The sequence below is a fragment of the Manis pentadactyla genome, chromosome 2 (assembly GCF_030020395.1).
Source record: "Manis pentadactyla isolate mManPen7 chromosome 2, mManPen7.hap1, whole genome shotgun sequence".
NCBI lineage: Eukaryota > Metazoa > Chordata > Mammalia > Pholidota > Manidae > Manis > Manis pentadactyla.
Window position 1 is genome coordinate 152728768 of NC_080020.1, and position 18282 is coordinate 152747049.

An 18282-nucleotide genomic window follows, 5' to 3' on the forward strand; every position below is an offset into this window, starting at 1 on the left:
AAGTCACTAAACCATAAAACTCTTTAGAAGAAAACATAGGCAAAAATCTCTTGAATATAAACATTAGCAACTTTTTCCTGAACACATCTACTTGGGCAAGGGGAACAAAATCAAAAATGAACAAATGGGACTACATGATGCTAAAAAGCTTCTGTACACCATCAGCAGAACAAAAAGGCATCCTAGAGTATGGGAGAATATATTCATAAATAACATATCTGACAAGGGGCTAACATCTAAAATATATAAAAAACTCACACGCCTCAACACCCAAAAAAAAAAACCAAATAACCCTATTAAAAAATGGGCAGAGGATCTGAACAGACACTTTTTCAAAGAAGAAATTGAGATGGCCAACAGGCACATGAAAAGATGATCCAATTCTCTAATCATCAGAGAAATGCAAATTAAAAACCACAATGAGTATCTCCTCACACCAGTTAGGATGGCCACCAACCAAAAGACAAACAACAACAAATGTTGACAAGGATGTGGAGAAAGGGGAACCCTCCTACACTGCTGGTGGGAATGTAAATTAGTTCAACCATTGTGGAAAGCAGTATGGAGGTTCCTCAAAAAACTCAAAATAGAAATACCATTTGACCCAGGAATTTCACTCCTAGAATTTACCCTAAGAATTCAGGAGCCCAGTTTCAAAAAGATATATGCACCCCTATGTTTTTATCGCAACACTATTTACAATAGACAAGAAATGGAAACAACCTAAGTGTCCATCAGTAGATGAATGGATAAAGAAGGTGTGGTACATATACACAATGGAATATTATTCAGTCATAAGAACACAAATCCTACCATTTGCAACAAGGATGGAGCTAGAGGGTATTATGCTCAGTGAAATAAGCCAGGTGAAGAAAGACAAGTACCAAATGATTTCACTCCTCTGTGGAGTATAAGAACAAAGAAAAAACTGAAGTAACAAAACAGTAGCAGACTCACAGACCCCAAGAATGGACTAACAGTTACCAAAGGGAAAGAGACTGGGGAAGGTGGGTGGGAAGGGAGGGAGAAGGGGAATAAGGGGCATTACGATTAGAACACATAATGTGGGGAGGGGGCACAGGGAAGGCAGTATAGTACAGAGAAGACAAGTAGTGACTCTATAGCATCTTACTACACTGATGGACAGTGACTGTAATGGGGTATGTGGTAGGGGCTTGATACTGGGGGATATCTAGTAACCACAATTTTGCTCGTGTGATTGTATATTAATGATACCAAAATAACAACAACAACAAAAAAGGAGAGAGTGTAAAGTGGTCCTAGGATCAAAAAGTTTGAGAACTGCTGTTCTAATTACTGACATTTAGTTCCTCAGTTGAACAAGGCTTTGCCCATCTTGTAGATCATTGAAAGACTGGAATAAACAGGATAAATACAATCACTAGGCAAGTAATATCAAAAGGAGCTGCATGGGGTTGGGGGAATCATGGGGAAGACAGTGTAGCACAGAGAAGGCAAATAGTGACTCTGTGGCATCTTACTATACTGATGGGCAGTGACTGCAATGGGGTATGGGGGGGAGGCACAATAACATGGGTGAATGTAGTATGCACATTGTTTTTCATTGTGAAACCTTCATAAGAGTGTATATCAATAACACCTTAACAAAAATAAATAAATAAAATTTTAAAAAAGGAGCTGCATGGGCTCTCCAGAGATCACCAGTACAGAAAGCTGAAGAGCTTACTACAAGCTAACAACATAAGTTTATCATCTACTTTCTTATTAATTTATGGCAAATTAAGACTTCTTTCCTTCCTTCCACATAATAATTTCCTAAAGTATCAGCATAGAAACAAGCCAAGAGAACACTGAGAGTATACATTTTTTCTTATTTGACCTAATGTATGCAGGCAGGTTTTTTATTACTTCAAACATACGCAAATAAGAAATACCTTTGTTGAACTAGATTATTGGACTATCTGACACTTGGACTACTCCCTCTCTGGGAAGCTTTGGACTACCTACTACAGTCACAGCTCCCTCTGGAAAGGTTCCTTAAGAAAATCACCACGTTTTCTAGCGCATGGGAGGAACCCACTACCCTGACACCAGACTGACTAGTATGAATGTCTGACACTAGGGCAATCATCTTCATCTAAAGGTTAAGCAGCTGTCTCAGAGACACGCTGTCACAGTAATAACAGACCCATTATCTGTAGTTAAAAGCAAAGAACAGTGGAGTCATTACACCAGCTCTGATGTATAGAGCCACAGCAACAAGTAATTTAATGCTGAAGATACACACCAGAATTCTACTGAATCCTGAAAGACCTCCAGGTTGCTGAATCACATCCCACCTCCATATCCAACTGTGGGATAGATAAAATAATTATCTGTCTTCCCTCAGTATATTTTTTGGGGGGAAGGGGGTGGGAGAGAAATCTGGTGTATTGATCCCATTACTTAAATTAACACACCAGATTACTTATAACCTGAAAAATACAACTACCATACGTGGGGATCAAACAAAAGGGACCTATATAAATAATTGGAGGCTGTGAAAAAAGCTAGATATCTAGATCCTTTTTTCTCTGCACATATCAGTAATAAAATATCCTTCTTACTGTGTAAATGAAAACAAGTCATCACTAGACCACACAAGATCCCATAAGATTCCATTACATAAACTGATGACGAGGGAAGGTTACAGGAAGAAACTTAAATACTGGCTTTCTATTCTGTATCATCTGTAGATAATGAATTCTATCCTTTGTCTCATTAACAGTTTCCTCAGTCAACTAAAAACTGTAAGGGAAACTTGTTGAACACCCTATACTAAAGTCTCCTTAAAATTACACAAGCTGCAACAAAATTTTAGAACTCAGTCTTTACACAAAGATCAGTTACTGATGTAACAGAACATATGCTAAAATGAGATATTCAGATTAAACAAAATCTAATTTTAAGTGAACATTCAATGGCTAAAAAGTTTAAATAAGGATAATTAAATACTAAGGACATTAAGGATTAAAACAGACAAGTATTTGATGTTTTCTCCAAGAACTGAAAAGTGGCTCAATGTCTTATCTTGATAATAGCAGCGGCCCATTTCTCACCCAATTCAACCTGACCAGAAACATGTTTGGCTTAGGATGGCTGGGAAGGGAAGAGGGGGTGGGATGAGTGTAAATTCTTTAAAAAGTGGGTATCTTTATTCAAGACAGTAAAACTAGGTAAGCATCTCATTTGATACAAAAAACATTAATCCTAAAACAGGACTTTCTCCTCAGTCTATGTTTTGTTCCTTTTACAAATATTCAAAATATCCTTGAAGGAAGACTATTTAAATACACAAAAAGTCAAAGCAAACTAACACAAAGCAGTGGAACTTCCCTGCTCCTCCTCCCGCCAAAATCTCTTATATAAAATACCAAACTATAAAAGCCAAGAAGATGGGTCAGAGAGGCCCTCTGCAAAACCCTAGGATTTCTTAGATAAAATTTGAAAGGCACCCAAGCAAAGGAGTTCATGAAGCATTAAAAAACAAACAAAACTTGATATTGGCGTATGAGAAAATAAATGTTTCTCAATTATGTTGCGACCACTTTCCCTTCAACATGAGCCAAAAATAAAGATTACAGATTAATGTGAGAGGAAAAAACTCAGCAGCTTTCCTTCTACACTCCTGAACCAATTATTTAATAACAGGTTCCAGTGTCTGCAACTTAAACTTCATATCATCATGAAAGTCCTTATGAATCATAATAGACACTTTTCTCTAATACACAGACAAGAATAATTATCTCCCCTCTGTGTAGTTTTTTTCCACTGTCAAAGAGCCTGGTAAGTAAAAACTGTAAATAAAATAACACAGACGTGTGGTTTTTTAGATCTAAAGAACCGTTTTCTGTATTCCTGAACTAACAAACCAACTGTTTAAAAAATGTTCTTTAACAAGAGATAATCAATGAAATCAGAAAATGAGATACTTGGTAATATTTAAGAGAACACTGTTAATATTCCTTAGGCTTGATGATGACATTGTGGTTGTGTTTTGTTGTTTCTGTGGCTGCTTTTTCCCCTTAAGGATTTATCTTTCAGATACACCTGAAGGATTTACACATGAAATGATCCTGAAATTTGCTTTAAAATATCCAGCAGGTGGAGGAAACAGGATTGATTATGTGATAACGGTTGAAACAGATTAAGTAGTACATAAAGCTTTACTACATACTCATCTATTTTTTGTATATGGTTGAAGAAAAAAAGTATCCTGTGCATCAAAACATCCTGTCAAAAGTAGAAAAATTTCTGTCCCATTAAATCCCTCAGAATTCTGCTTATTCTTCTTATTTATCTGGTTTAACAAGTTCTATTCTTCAAACCAATTAACTTCCCGCGAAACACCTGTAACTGAAATACAAGACTCACGTTGGTGTCTTTTCATTCTACTCATCAGTTAGGTGAGTGCTCTGTGAGGAAACAATCCACGATTCCAATTTATAATTAGCAATCTTATTTTACTACCCGTTTTGAGTCAAAATGATTAACCATCCAGGTTGTTGGGATTTTTTTTTTTTCTTACTCTCCCCTTAGTGTTTGAACTAAATTTGGTGAGTAATATAGCAAAGGTGAAAAGTAACAGATGTTCACGCTCACGAAAGAAACTTTCAATGTGAAGGCTAACAACTTAATTGAAAGTGGCACACAAAAATATTTCAAAAATCTAGGGGTATGTAATTCTACGTACACCCTTACACTTTCAGCCCACCAAGAGCCTTTGAATTGGTTAAAAGGCAGCGACCCTGGTTGGTTTCACCTCCTTTCTCTGGGGAGGGGCTAGAGGGCAAGAATGACCAAAAGACAAGCCGGAAGAAAAGCGAAAAGCATGGAGTCTGGACACTCAACCCTTAAATAACTGGGATACCCAAATTAAATGAAGTTCAAAGAGAGTTAGTTGTTAAACATTTCACTTTAACCCCAATGTACTTCAGCAGCTCGGAAAGTGGAAACACTGGCTATAGCTAGGTACATTAGATTCGAACTCCCTCCTTTCTGCAAGTATTCACAGATACAAAGATATATAAAAAGAACTCTTCTTGACCCTCACCAATAGCAGCGCCGCAAAAAAACAAACTCTCTCGAGGACCACGCCGGCCGGGCTACCAGGCCACAGAAGACACCGAAGAGGGGCCCGGACCCCCAAAACCCACTACCCCGCTCCTCCGGCCGAAGACCCTTCTCTTTCTAGGCCAGGCGAGGGGTGGCACGGGGACCAAGTCTTGGCTGGGAGAACCCGCTGGCTGCCGAGGGCCTCCACGCCCGCCCGGAACTGGGGTTTGTGGACCCGCGTCGCCCACTCTGGGCCCAGGCCCGGTGCCCGCGGTACCGGCTTCGAGCCTCGACCCCGGTCCACCCCGCGCCGGCGGGACCGGGAGACCCACTGAGCCGCGCCGGCCGCAGCCGTACGGACCCAGCTACTGGCTACCTGTCTTCGCTCTTGTTTTTCTGCTTCTTCCCCATCGTGTGTCAGCGGCGCTAGTGGCCCCGGTTCGGTCTCTCACAAACCCACAGTCCCCCGGCCGACTTTGGTTTCCGTTCGGCTCGGTTCCCCCCACACTGCAGCCTCTCGCACCCAGTTCTTCACAGACCGCGCACCGAACAGGGCACACACGGTGTGAGCTCTCAGTACGCAAGCGCACCGCACCGCCGCCTCGGCGTGGGGACGCAGGGCGCGGCTCATCGAGAGCTGCGCTTCGGGTAGAGCGTTCCTAGTTTATTCGCCCGCCAAGGCGGGAGTCCTGGCGCCCCCTGCCTGCAGGCATCAGCCGCGCACCGACGCCTGCGGGGGTCTCCGGATTCTAGAACCCTCAGGGGAGGGACAATGAGATGGAAAATTTTCACGTCAGCCAGCTCCTTGTCGCGATCGCAGACTGAGGGGATTAGAGCTCCGTTCAGAAGTAAACCTTGGGCTTCCCTTTTACCTCTATACCTTTTTATTCTCAGACGCCCTTAAATTCAGTAAACAGCCACAATGAACCAATGACAAGCACTCTGGAAGTTCCCAAGGGAGATAAATCGAGGACAAAGTTAGGCCTTTCAGTAACATCCATGAATTGTGATGCATAATCACTAGAAAAATAAAATAAAACAAAGACACGCCATTAACCTCCAATGTTAACCTTTACATTCAAAGTAAGAGCAAGTTTGAAAAATTTGTGAAAAGTCATGAGGGAACCTACTAGGGTGGTAAAAATGTTCTATATCTGAATCTGAACGGTAATATTAGGTGTTAACTGTGTCAGAAGTAATCATGCTGTACGTTATATTCAACTTTTAAAAAAGGAGAAAGTCCATGCAAGAGAATGGAAGCTAAGCTGGAGTGAAACTTTTGAGCAAGACCATAGCTGTCTTAATTTCTGATGTAACATTAAGCAAGCTAAGGCTCAGAGCCTAAGAAAGTCGGGAAAACCAGGTCGAACACTAAGAAACTACAACTCCCAGCCTACTTTGCTCCCTCGTTCCGTAGACAGTTTACCGGGAGTGAGGCAAAAAATCGGAAACCCTGGGTTCCGGGCTGCTGGACCCGGGGCGGGAGAGCGGCCGCACGCGCAGAAGCGTTCGCCTCGTGCAAGCCCCTCTCCCCCGCCCAACTTCCTTCGGGTGTAGCAGGTTGTATCGCGTGAGGGCCGCAGCCAATGAGGAGGCGGAAGTGACGGCCTGCTCGCCGCTACCGGCAGCCTCTGTGAGGGTGAGGCCGGAGTGGACTTCTCTTCTGGAGCGGCTGGTCCCTCGCTTCTCAGGTACCGCCGAGAACTCAGGTGGGACAGAGGTTAGTGAGAAAAAGACCGGCCACCGCGTCGGGGTGCTAATATACACACCGCCACTCAACATCCGGCCTGGGCGGGGGAGGGGCACGGCCCAGACCCCGGTGTCAGTGCGGCGGCGGCGGCTGTGGCGCATGCGCCTCGGCAGGCGTCGAAGTCGGGGCCACCTGAACTTTGCCCTTATTTGTCCCTGGGGTTCAGGGCGTGGCGAGGATATTTGGGGGAGGTACTCGGGGTGTAGTTATGGATGCGACACCTTAGTTGTTTTGGCCGGTGCACGTGGGGTGGGGGGAAATCAAGGAAATGGTTAGGTAAATTGCGGACATGTCCCCACCACTTCAGTTGAACTGAAACAAGGAAAGACTCAGAGATTTGTGGTTTGAAGAGTGAAAAGAGTTACCGAATCGCTACACCGTCTCCTTTGCCTTCTGAACGCGGTAACCTCCACCTGCCCCCAAAACAACTTGTTAATCGCTTCTGTTTCCCAGTTATACCAGAATGAAATTCTGAGCTCATCCTATAGAACTCCAGGGATCAGCATCCGCTCCGCCCCTAGTTAGGAACAGGGTCTGACACACGTCAGTGCCTTAGTAACCAGTATTCTGTTTCAAACGGCTCCGTTCCTGAGGGGCACACTCTTACACCTTTTTTAGGAGGTAGGGAATGTGAATTCTCTCACTGTATTTGAAGTACAGCTCCTTTAAAATTGTGTAGTAGCATTTTTGAGATTGCAACTTGTTTTTAGCTCGAATACTTTAGAAAATTTGAACAGAAGCTAGGCGAACGTTTAGTCAATGTTAATCGGTATTTTTGAGCACCGGCTGTGTTCCAAGCACTGCTAGCTCTGCGAATACAAAGACGTGGTCAGGTATGCTTTTCAAATACTTTTCCTGTGAAGAAAAATGAATCAGAAGTGAAGTTTGCGGGAAGACCTTTTCTCTTCAGTTAAATATTTAAAGAGGGCCTGTGTGAGCCAGGCTATGTGTCAGAAGCTGGTGCGAATGCATTCACAGTTTATTCACATTTTTTTAAGGTGCTTCAGTAGGACTTGCAATTATGTATTATAATTGAGATGCAACAGACTCCCGCTTTGATAAGAAAATTATATTAGAATATTACCATATTTTTGTGGCATATAACCACAGGGATATATACATAAAACTGCCATCTGGTTGTTGCTGGTAGAGAAGAATACATTTCTTTTAAAATATGTAATTGAGATATCCCTTTTAATCTGGATTAGATCTTGTTTTTAAACTACCTTACATAGAGAAGTGATAGAAAAATCAATGTTCTTTTAAATACTTGGAGTGTTACATTGTTTTACAACAAAGTTAAGAGCCGTGAGTGTCAGTAAATCAATACCAATATCAACCCTTGTGGCCTCGTGGCTTTAGTTAGGTGACAGGAGAACAGAAATGGAAACTAAAGTTTAGAGAATGCCAGGCACTGTTCCTTACATAAATTGTATTAAGCTCTCTCAGGAGTTAAAGGAAATGAAAATTATTTAGGCAGAGACAATGAAAACTTCATCTTCTGCTCCACTCTGCTCTGTATTGAAGCCAAGGTTGATTTAGATATGTATTGTGTAAAACCTCACTACAGTTTAACTTTACCATCGTTCACAGTCATTTCTGCTTTGCCTCCCTTTTCCTTTGGTAAAGAGCGCTATTGTCATTGTGTGTCACTAGATACAACTCCAACTACTCAATTTCTCTCTGGTCTTAAACATTTGTCTTTGCTTTAGTGTAGTAAATACACTAAAAACTAAATTATAAGCACCTGATCTTTGCTCTAAGTAGTTTTTGAGTGGTGTGACTATAACCTAATTGAAAACTAAATTTAAAAAAAATTTAAGTAGAAATTCTTAAGCCTAACATAAGGTGCTCAGTTGTCAGCAGAACACTTTGTGAGGTACAAATTATTATACACTTGCTAGAATTTTTGAAAATAAGAGAAGACTTTATTGTTTGCACTCTTTTTTTTTCCTGACTTCACAGATTTTCTCCCCAGCACTAAGGCTGAACTGTACCATTTAGAATGGAAGCTAATGCATCTGTTGACATGTTTTCAAAAGTCCTGGAGAATCAATTGCTTCAGACTACCAAACTAGTGGAAGAACATTTGGATACTGAAATTCAGAAACTGGATCAGATGGACGAGGATGAATTGGAACGCCTCAAAGAAAGGAGACTCGAGGCACTCAGGAAAGCTCAACATCAGAAACAAGTAACCTCTCTGCCCTGCTTTCTGAAATTGCTCTAACAGTATGCTCCTAACAACTTATATATACATATGCTGTGGTAGTTATATTTCAGTCCTCATTTTTATGGTTTTTAGACTTAAAAGTACATTATCACTGTTAAAAATTTGCCCAGGGGAAAAAAAAAATGTTTTAAGGACACATCCAAAATTAGCCTGATCTGTAAATTAATCCACAATCAAGTCAAAAAGAAACAAGTGCCCAAGATCACTTTCTGAGCTCAGGTTTATGTGGCTAAGGAGAAAGTAGATAGGAAGAGCACCAGGAGCATTAGGAGTCAGCGGTTTCCCCCTTCAAGAAGTAGTAAAGTCTTTGTAATTTAGCTCTGAGCTAAGCAAATGAGGTAAGAGCTTTAAGGCAATTTACATTGAAGAAATTGTTCCAGGCATTTCCAGTGTAATATTTAATCATGTGGCTTATTTATTCAACACACTACATGCTGGGTCACAAAGAAAGGTGGCCACAGCTCTAACTGTGCTGCCTCAGAGTGTGAATGTAGAACAGACTTCTAGATTCTGATCAAAACCAATTGGGTTAAATTATATAAATTGAATTTTGATTTAAAAATGTTTCCATTGGTTCAAGTTACATTGAAATACATTATCACTGACTGTTTCCTCTTTAGTTGGCTTTGACTAAAACATGAGCTTTAGCTTTCCTGAAGAAACACAGAGTTTTGTTTGTGCTGCTATAGTATCTGTGCAATAATTGTTATACCCTCACTGTTTAGAAGAATTGATACAAAAAGGAAAGAATCTTATAATGTCACTCAGTTTCAATTTTGTATCCTCAGTTTTCTAAAATAGGGTGTGAATTGGGGGGGTGGGACATGGGCGGTGGGTTTTGGAACCAGGCTACTTTTCTTAATACAATGCTAATAATTATTTAAGGTAACATATAACAAGATTCCACCACAAACTCACATTTCATGATCACAATTCATGATCATTTGCTAATGCTTTAAAAAAATTGCCGTTAGCTAGGATATTTTTGTAGAAAGACTTAATCTAACTGATAATACAGTGAGGAGCATGTATTAATACCTTATATGAATATCTAATACCAAAATGAAGTTGTCAGCAGTTAAAACAACAGTCTGAATATTTAAGTTGAAAACCAACTGAGGCAGGCACCTTTAATGCTATTTCTATTAATAGACAAATCAATTTAAAATGAATTTGTCATGAAGTAATTCATGGGGTCTCATTTTAGAGCTTTCATTGCATTTTAGTAGATCTTTTTTATTAAAATGTGTTTTTAGTATCTATAAAGAGGAGTTCAGATTGTATGGTAGTTTTGATTTTCTGATCCATGAGGGTGTTGAAGAAGTCAGTGTATGGAGTGACAAAAGCACTTAATAGGCCTGTGCTACTCAGTACTCCTCGGTCAGCCAAGCACCCTCCTACTGTATGGCAGCAAGAGACAGGGGACTGAGGTAGGATACAGGAAACAAGGTGAGAAATAAGGAAGAGCCCACCAGATGCTTGGAGGTAGCCACTAAGAACCAGGTGTTGCCCAGCTGCCAGGTAGACGTAGGCTACACTGTGAGCTCTGCCCACCCTGCTTGATGCCATTCAGCAAATCTCTGAAGCACATGCTCTGGGAAAGGAACTATACCAGGAGTAGTGGGGTGTGGTGAGTATCTTGGGAGAGATGCTATATATTAATAAAGGTTCAGGGTGGGGGCCTGCTTCCCTCTAAGGAACTTGTACAGGTTCAGGTCTTGGTTAAACACACGAGCATAAACAATGAAAAGAAACAGCTTTGTAAAGAACAAAAAATACTCTTTTTTAAGTGCAGATGTTATGGGTGGGTCAAGAAAGGAGTCATGAAATGTCACATGTCATGAAGGAATTGTAGTCAAGAGTTTCAACTGTTTAAAGAAGTTTTACCAAAGAAATGTCCCATAAGGAGAAAATGACAGGGCCTCCTGTGATTGTCATCTCAGTGAAAGCCAACGTGAAATGGATACCAGAACTATTAATGTGGCCTGGGCTGCAATACCATAAGTCCAGAGGAGGGAAATAGATGGCACTCCTGTGCCTTTCTAGTTGGGCCACTGCTGGAGGGCTGCATTCAGACCTTTGCCACTTTTTAAAAGGACATGGAGGCATTGGACCGTTCAGAGGAGAACCAGAAGAGTAAGAAGTGTAGCAATCATTTCATAGGAGAAACAAAGGGAAACGGAGATGTTCAATATGGACAAGGCAGGACATAGGTAAAGTGTGATATCTGAAGAGCAGACATGTGAAAGAGAACTCTTCTAATCTTAGCTCCAAGCTGGGATCCACTGACCAGTGTTACAAAGATACTGCAGTTCACTGTGAAAAGACCTAAAAATTAGCATATCTTCAAATGCCTTTGAGTAAGCACATGTGGCAGACATGGTTATTTTCACATTGTCTTATTTTCACAACAGCTCAGTGAAACGGTTTATGATCTCCACTAAACAAATAAAGAAATTGAGACTCAGGATATTAGAATTCATAGCCTAATAAATCTTAAAACAGTTATCCAAGCCCATGCCCAGTGCTCCTTTTTAATCATGCCAGCTGCCTGAAAAAAGAAACAAGCTTCCAGTTGAGGTGCTAGGCTTCCTGCCACAGGAAAGGTTCAAGAAGCTGAAAAGCCGACTGGTGTAGTTAATAAGAGCTGATACATGATGACTTTGAGATCTATGTTTTCAGGACACCATGTGCATAGACAACTTTTTCTTCCTAGGATACTGCTATTGGTGGCCAGTATATAAAAGGCTCCTGCCTCTCTCAGGTAGTCATCAAAAACAGACAGGGCTCCAAGCTGCTCGCCTACCCCCCCAGAATGACTCACTTTATCTCATGCACATTATTTTCCAAAGCTTTACAGTACTTTGGATCAAATGCTTCTGATTTTAGTAGTCTGAGTATAAAGAAGTGGATGTTTACAGTCTGAGTCTCTTGAGTCTAAAATTTTTTTTTGAAGTTCTAAGAAAACATTTATGTTTTAAGTTACGAAGACAAATAATTGTCTTAAGTACAAGCCATGCTCTGGAGATAGACGCTGCGCACAGACTATTTTTGTATTGATACCAGAAACATAAGAAAGTAGACCAGTAATATATTAACTATACTTCAGCTAAAAAAAAAGTAAAGCAGTAAAAGGAATACATTTCTCTACAAGATGAAACTGACTTCATTACAAAATACTATGGTGATTTAGACACAAAATGTAAAGTGGTACTGAAAGAGATACTTCAATGTGTAATATTTCCCTTTTCTCCAAATTAGGAATGGCTTTCAAAAGGGCATGGGGAATACAGAGAAATCCCTAGTGAGAGAGACTTTTTTCAAGAAGTGAAGGAGAGTAAAAAAGTGGTTTGCCATTTCTACAGAGACTCCACATTCAGGTAACTTTATTTCCATCAGTGACTTTTATACATGAAATCTATGAATGGATATACACTGACTTAACAGAAAAATTAAGAAAAATAAAAGGAACTACTTCCTAAGTGATTTCTTCGTACTACTAGAAGTCTGTACGTCATAGCTGAACAGTTGTTATTTTGAAGATTAACTTAAAAACCAGTGATAAAAGTTTAAATGAACATTATTGAAAACCAAGGATATTTCCATAAAAATGGCTATTTTATGAATTTTATTTTCACTAGCTAACTTTGAAAACATCTTATAAATGTAGTCTGAGTCTTTTTTTTTTTAATCAATGCAACAAGAATTACTTTTAGTTTTTTCCCTTTGTCTATGATATAGCCATGATGTTGGGAATGGGGGCCAACTAACTTGAACATGAGCTTTGAATTCAGTCACTCCTCAGCTAGCAACTCCTGGGGAGACTGGCTCAGCCAAGCCTTTCACCAGAAGCAGGCTTGGCTGGCAGGAGAAGAAAGTGATTTCTTTTAGCCCAAGTCTGCAAACCTCTGTGTGGAGGCATATTCCTTGTAAAATTAAAATAACCCCAAAAGAGGTTCTATCTTAAACCAGAGCACTCAAGCTTGTCTTTTTTTAAGCCCTAAAGTTTGATTAGTTGCCAACATTTAGAAACAGAGAGGGAGCCTTTTTTTTTTAACTCTGTATTTCAGAATTAAAATCAAAACTTCGTAATAGCAGGCCTAGAATTTAATAAGAAAGCAGTACTCTAATGCTGATTAGCAGCTTCTTAGATGGACATTCCTTCCAGTATAGAGTCTCCTTCATTCACTATTGGCTCAGCCCTGCCCTCTTCTCTCATTTCCATAGCCTGCCTGGACCTTGTCTTAGCACCCAACAACTTAGTTATCAGTTAACACTTTTCAGGGATTGATTACCTAGAATTTATTGACCAAGAAAATAAAAATGAAAGAAAATACTGAGATAGAAATCTCTTGTAAGGGAAGGTGGGGGAAGGGATTAAAAAGGTAAAAGGGTATCAGACCCTCTGCCTTTGTGGTACACTGTCATCTCCCGTTGGCACACATTCCTTAAGTTACCAACCTCTGACATATGTGATAAGGTAATATATTGATATCATATCAGTCTGTAAGATTGACATTATTTGTTTACTTGTTTATTAGATGTCTTCACCCCTTAGAGTGTTAGTTTTGTGAAGACAGAGAGTTTACCTGCATTATGACCCACAGAGCTCCAGGTTCCTTACCCTAGAGCAGCAATGGCTGACACCTCATAGGTGCTCAGTAAATATACCTGATGGATGTAGAAACTGTGCAACACCTGAACTACTTATTTCAAACAAAACTGGAAAATCCAAATTTAAATCAGTTAAAAAATTTGATTTTACACACACACACACACACACACACACACAGATATATCAAAGTTCTTAACACACAGTACGCTGAATACTCATATATAAAATCCTGGAACATTCACAATGACCCTTCCAGGTAAATTGGTATAATTTCCTATGTTTTATGTGTGGAGACCAAGACTGGGAGATTTAAGTGACTCACCTATTGTCATCCAGCTACTAAATGATAGGATTTGAACCCAGGTTTTATGCCTAAAGCTATTTTAACTACACCACGACTGTTGCTTCTATATTATATTAAGTGAATTGATAAATGGTATAATCACAGACCTATTTAAGATAGGTTCTGTATTATTCCAGTAAAATCATAAAATTGATTTATGTACAAATTTTCAAGAACATATTTCTCATACAATGCTTAATTTATCATTTGTTTTGAACTTCATTTAAAAACCATTTCTAAATTTGTTCTCTCCAGTCATTTTTCACTAAAACCTCATTGCTGTACTACATGGGTGATACATGAAAAGATAAATTCAGAGGGATAGTAATAAGGCATCAAGGTTACAAGAAACTTGCTGGAATCAAATCTAATTTGGGAAAACTATACCAAGAAGTGTCCAAAAAGCTCGCTAGTAAAAATCACTATGAAGCATTTGGTGTCTTAGTCTTCTAAAGCAGTAGTTCTCAACCTTTGTTAGGTATGAGAATCACCTGCTCGTTTTTCAATGCCAAGGGAATTTTGGTTCATCTGTACATTTTAAAAGTTGATTGTAATGAACAGGTACAGTTAAGAACTGCTAAAAAAGATTATTACAATAGTCTCAGAAACGCTAGAGGAGTGACTAGTTTAGAATACATTTTAAAGAAAATGTCACCTCTGCTTTATTTCTCTGTAGAAGATGACTTAATAAAAGTTAGGACTAGTATTCTTCATTTCTTTAGAGTCATAATGACCAATTTATAGCCCTGAACATTAATATGTTTCTTTCTCGCTGACAGTTACACATCAGAAGAGTTTCTTCTCAGTAACACTTTCCAGCTTTCATAATGACTTCTAAGTACGGCATCATATATACATTTCTAGTTCTGAAAACTCTGAGTTCTGTTAATACTTGTCACCCTTTAGGTTCCCTGTGTGAGATATCAGGAAATGTGCATAAGAAGAAATGACAATTTTTGTTCCTACCATGGATATGACAATTTCGTGAACCATTTATGACTTAAGGCATATATTTAATATTTTGCTTTTTATAAATAGCATTAGGGCAAATCTGACTTTCTAGAATATTAGGTTGTTTTTCTGCATCTCATACTCAGGCAGCTAACCTATGAAATAAATGGAAATGAGATCATCTGACACAAACATAGGTGGGCTGCCAAATTATGAGACAAGAAAAAACTATATAAATTAGGTGCACCGTAATGATACTTATTTTTAAAAAGATTTCTGAAATCTGTTTTAGCTTTCGATTTTCTATATGTTGTCATTTTCAGGTGTAAAATACTAGACAGACACTTGGTGATACTGTCCAAGAAACATCTTGAGACCAAATTTTTGAAGCTGAATGTGGAAAAAGCACCTTTCCTTTGTGAGAGACTGCGTATCAAAGTCATTCCCACACTAGCACTGGTAAAAGATGGAAAAACACAAGATTATGTTGTTGGATTTAGTGACCTAGGAAATACAGATGACTTCACCACAGAAACTTTAGAATGGAGGCTTGGTTGTTCTGATATTCTTAATTACAGGTAACTTAGCAAAATAATAGATTTATTTTAATTCACATATTCCGTTGATTTTTTTTTTTAGAAAGGATCTTTTTATGTTAACATTTATTTTATGAAACCTAAGATGATCTGGCTGAGATGTAGAAAAACTTCTATAAAGAGAAAATATATTTCTTAAAGTGTGCAATATTAGCATTATCTTAACAGCAAAATTAGATAAAATTGAGTTTTGACATACACCCAGCTATAAAAGTTTTCAATCTAACAGATCCTATTGAATCTAATTCTGTATTAATCTGCAAATCCAAAATGATACTCCAGATTGATTGATACTTTATTTAAACTAGATGACTCAAATTGACAATGACTTACTTTTAAACACATTTTTAACATAGCTATTCCTATCTCAATTCTAGAATTTGATAAAATATATAAAATCTCATTTCTAAGCATAGTTTAAATTACTATGGAGACCAATCTCAGTTTGGAAACAATCTAAAATCCAACTTCTATTTTCATTCATCCCTTTGTCCACTTCTCCAGAAAAAGAATTATAAACTCCACAAATCAGAGTATATTTTGCAAAAGTAACAGGCAGAATTGTGCAGTTATCATTCCACAGCCATAGTGCCTTTGTCTCATCTTTTCGCCCCCTCTCCCCGCTTTTCTGTGACTTGTCTCCTACACATGCCTAAATCATCCCTACATTATAGAGTTGATCTGGGAGTTTAGGTTTTATTTTCTTAATATTAAATAAAATTATTTTGAAGTGATTTCAAGCTTTAGACAAGTTGAAAACTAGTACAAACAGTTCTCATATACTCTCTAACCATATTCCCCAATGTTAAACATTTTAAATTTGCATTATCCTCTTTCTAGAAGTACATTGTTTTTCAGAGCAATTTTGGTGGAAGTTGTAGATCTATTATCCTTTTACTCCTAAATATTTCTGTGTGTATTTCCTAAAAACAAGGACATTTTCTCATATAACTATAGTACAAGTATTAAAACAGTATGTTGTAATTTACAGACTTTATTCAAGTTCTAGTGTCCCAAAAGCCCTCCATACCAAAAAATATATATATGTGTATTGCATGTAGTCACTATATTTTTAGTTTCCATAAACCTGGAATTACTTGTTACCCTTCCTTTGTATTTCAGTATTTTGACTTTTTTTTTAAAGAGTACAAGCTAGTTATTTTATAAAGCATCACCCAATTTGGGTTTGTCTAATGTTTCAAGGTTAGATTCAGATTATGCATTTTTTCACAGGAATATTATAGAAGTGATAGTGTATTCTTCTCAGTGCACTACATCAGGGGGCAATGTGATGATTTGTCACCTTTCTGATGGTGATCGATGACCACTGGCTAACCAGTTATCAAACAGACCAAATGGTGATTTGAGGAATAACTTTTCCATATACTACACTAATTTACTTTTTTCATTTATTTATATTAGAAAGGGCTATGTATTATTTTATTAAGCAAGTTATAGTTTGTTAATCATATTTAATGCCCAAATTGCTCCAGATTTGGCCAGTGAGAGCCTTTTTCATGCTGGCTTCTGTGTGTCTCCATAATTCTTTGAACACTCTCTTTCTGGGGTGAATGGATGTTTTAGGCAGGGCTCATGTTGTACCATCCCTAGAATTGGCTATTTCTCCAAGGAGTCGTGGTTCTGGTCAGTGTTAAATGACATTTTAAAACCAAGAAATAGGTGCTAGAAATATTCCCAGATGTTTCTGAAAGAAAAAATTGTCTCATTTATTTCTCAAGCATCATTGAAAAGAGTTTCATACCAATTCCAGGTTAATGATAATGAATTCCATGTGTTTTGTTGATGTCTGTGAGATACAAACAAAAAAACAGTATCAAACAAGTCATAACAGGCTAACAGAAATAGAGCACCATTTTCCTGTGACATTTTCACGGTGAAAACAATCTAATACAGTTTCAGCATACCCAAAACAGATGAAAAATCTTTTATTTCCTTCTATGCTTTTCAGTCAGAAATTCTGTCGATACATCCTGTGAAATGTTAATCAGTAATTAATTATAAGAGAGAAAACAATGATATAAAATGTTTAGTAGTATAAAATAAGGTTTAAAACTATTAACTATCAGTATGGATAATTTACCTCTTCCTTTACACCAGCATTTTAAGGAAGTTTTATTCTGTTCCCTATGTTACAGTGAAGAAGAAAAGATAGATTTTTGTGGCAGTTTAAACCAACTGTACCGAGTCATAAAGTATATCAATTGTACTAAATCATAAAGAATACATGTTTTTCAAATTTGCTTTATTTTTAGTGGAAATTTAATGGAGCCACCATTTCAGAGCCAGAAGAAATTTGGAACAAACTTCACAAAGCTGGAAAAGAAAACTGTCCGAGGAAAGAAATACGATTCAGATTCTGATGATGATTAGAGATCAGTTATTATTCTCTGTAAATTGTCTTTTTATTTCTGCCTACTTCAGAATTAAATCTGTTGTCTAAATTCTGTTGATTTTGATACATTAGTCATTTAATAGTCATATTTCTAGAGTTTTGTATAGTTGCCTCACATTGGAAAACATCTTTAATTTTTTCTGTGTAGAGCTACTGTTTAAGTTGAGGAAAACTTTTAAGTTGTTAAATTATATGGAAAGGGTGTGTATCCTTCATTTTTGAGATTGATTTTATCACAATATGAGCCTTACATATTTATACCACTCACAGTTGTGTTTTTTTTAATCTACTGGATTGGAAATAGA

The 18282-nt window shown here is 38.2% G+C and overlaps 2 protein-coding genes across 4 annotated transcripts in view; one reads left to right on the forward strand and one right to left on the reverse strand.

Annotated features, from left to right (window-relative positions):
• EIF5B (eukaryotic translation initiation factor 5B) overlaps positions 1–5667 on the reverse strand; it is an 82060-nt gene extending 76393 nt beyond the window's left edge. The window contains exon 1 of the mRNA XM_036880061.2: positions 5453–5667. Coding sequence (XP_036735956.2) covers positions 5453–5487 — 35 coding nt within the window. The 5' untranslated portion in view covers positions 5488–5667. The remainder of the gene's footprint in view (positions 1–5452) is intronic.
• A 950-nt stretch (positions 5668–6617) lies between these two features.
• On the forward strand, positions 6618–18026 carry TXNDC9 (thioredoxin domain containing 9). 3 transcript variants are annotated; one of them, XM_036880032.2, is made up of 5 exons: positions 6618–6796; positions 8792–9020; positions 12321–12439; positions 15292–15546; positions 17838–18026. In XM_036880032.2, exons 2-5 carry the CDS (start codon positions 8832–8834, stop codon positions 17953–17955), a joined length of 681 nt encoding a protein of 226 aa, XP_036735927.1. In that variant the 5' UTR covers positions 6618–6796; positions 8792–8831; the 3' UTR covers positions 17956–18026. The 3 variants fall into 3 exon arrangements, with proteins under 3 accessions (XP_036735927.1, XP_036735930.1, XP_036735928.1); XM_036880035.2 differs by having other exon boundaries at positions 6631–6767; XM_036880033.2 differs by having other exon boundaries at positions 6648–6785.
• Positions 18027–18282: the final 256 nt, after the last annotated feature.

Coding starts and splice junctions, on each gene's coding strand:
- TXNDC9 (XM_036880032.2), top strand. CDS start 8,832: ATGGAAGCTAATGCATCTGTTGACATGTTTTCAAAAGTCCTGGAGAAT. Junction 9,021..12,320: donor AAGCTCAACATCAGAAACAA/GTAACCTCTCTG, acceptor TCTCCAAATTAG/GAATGGCTTTCAAAAGGGCA. Junction 12,440..15,291: donor TACAGAGACTCCACATTCAG/GTAACTTTATTT, acceptor TGTCATTTTCAG/GTGTAAAATACTAGACAGAC.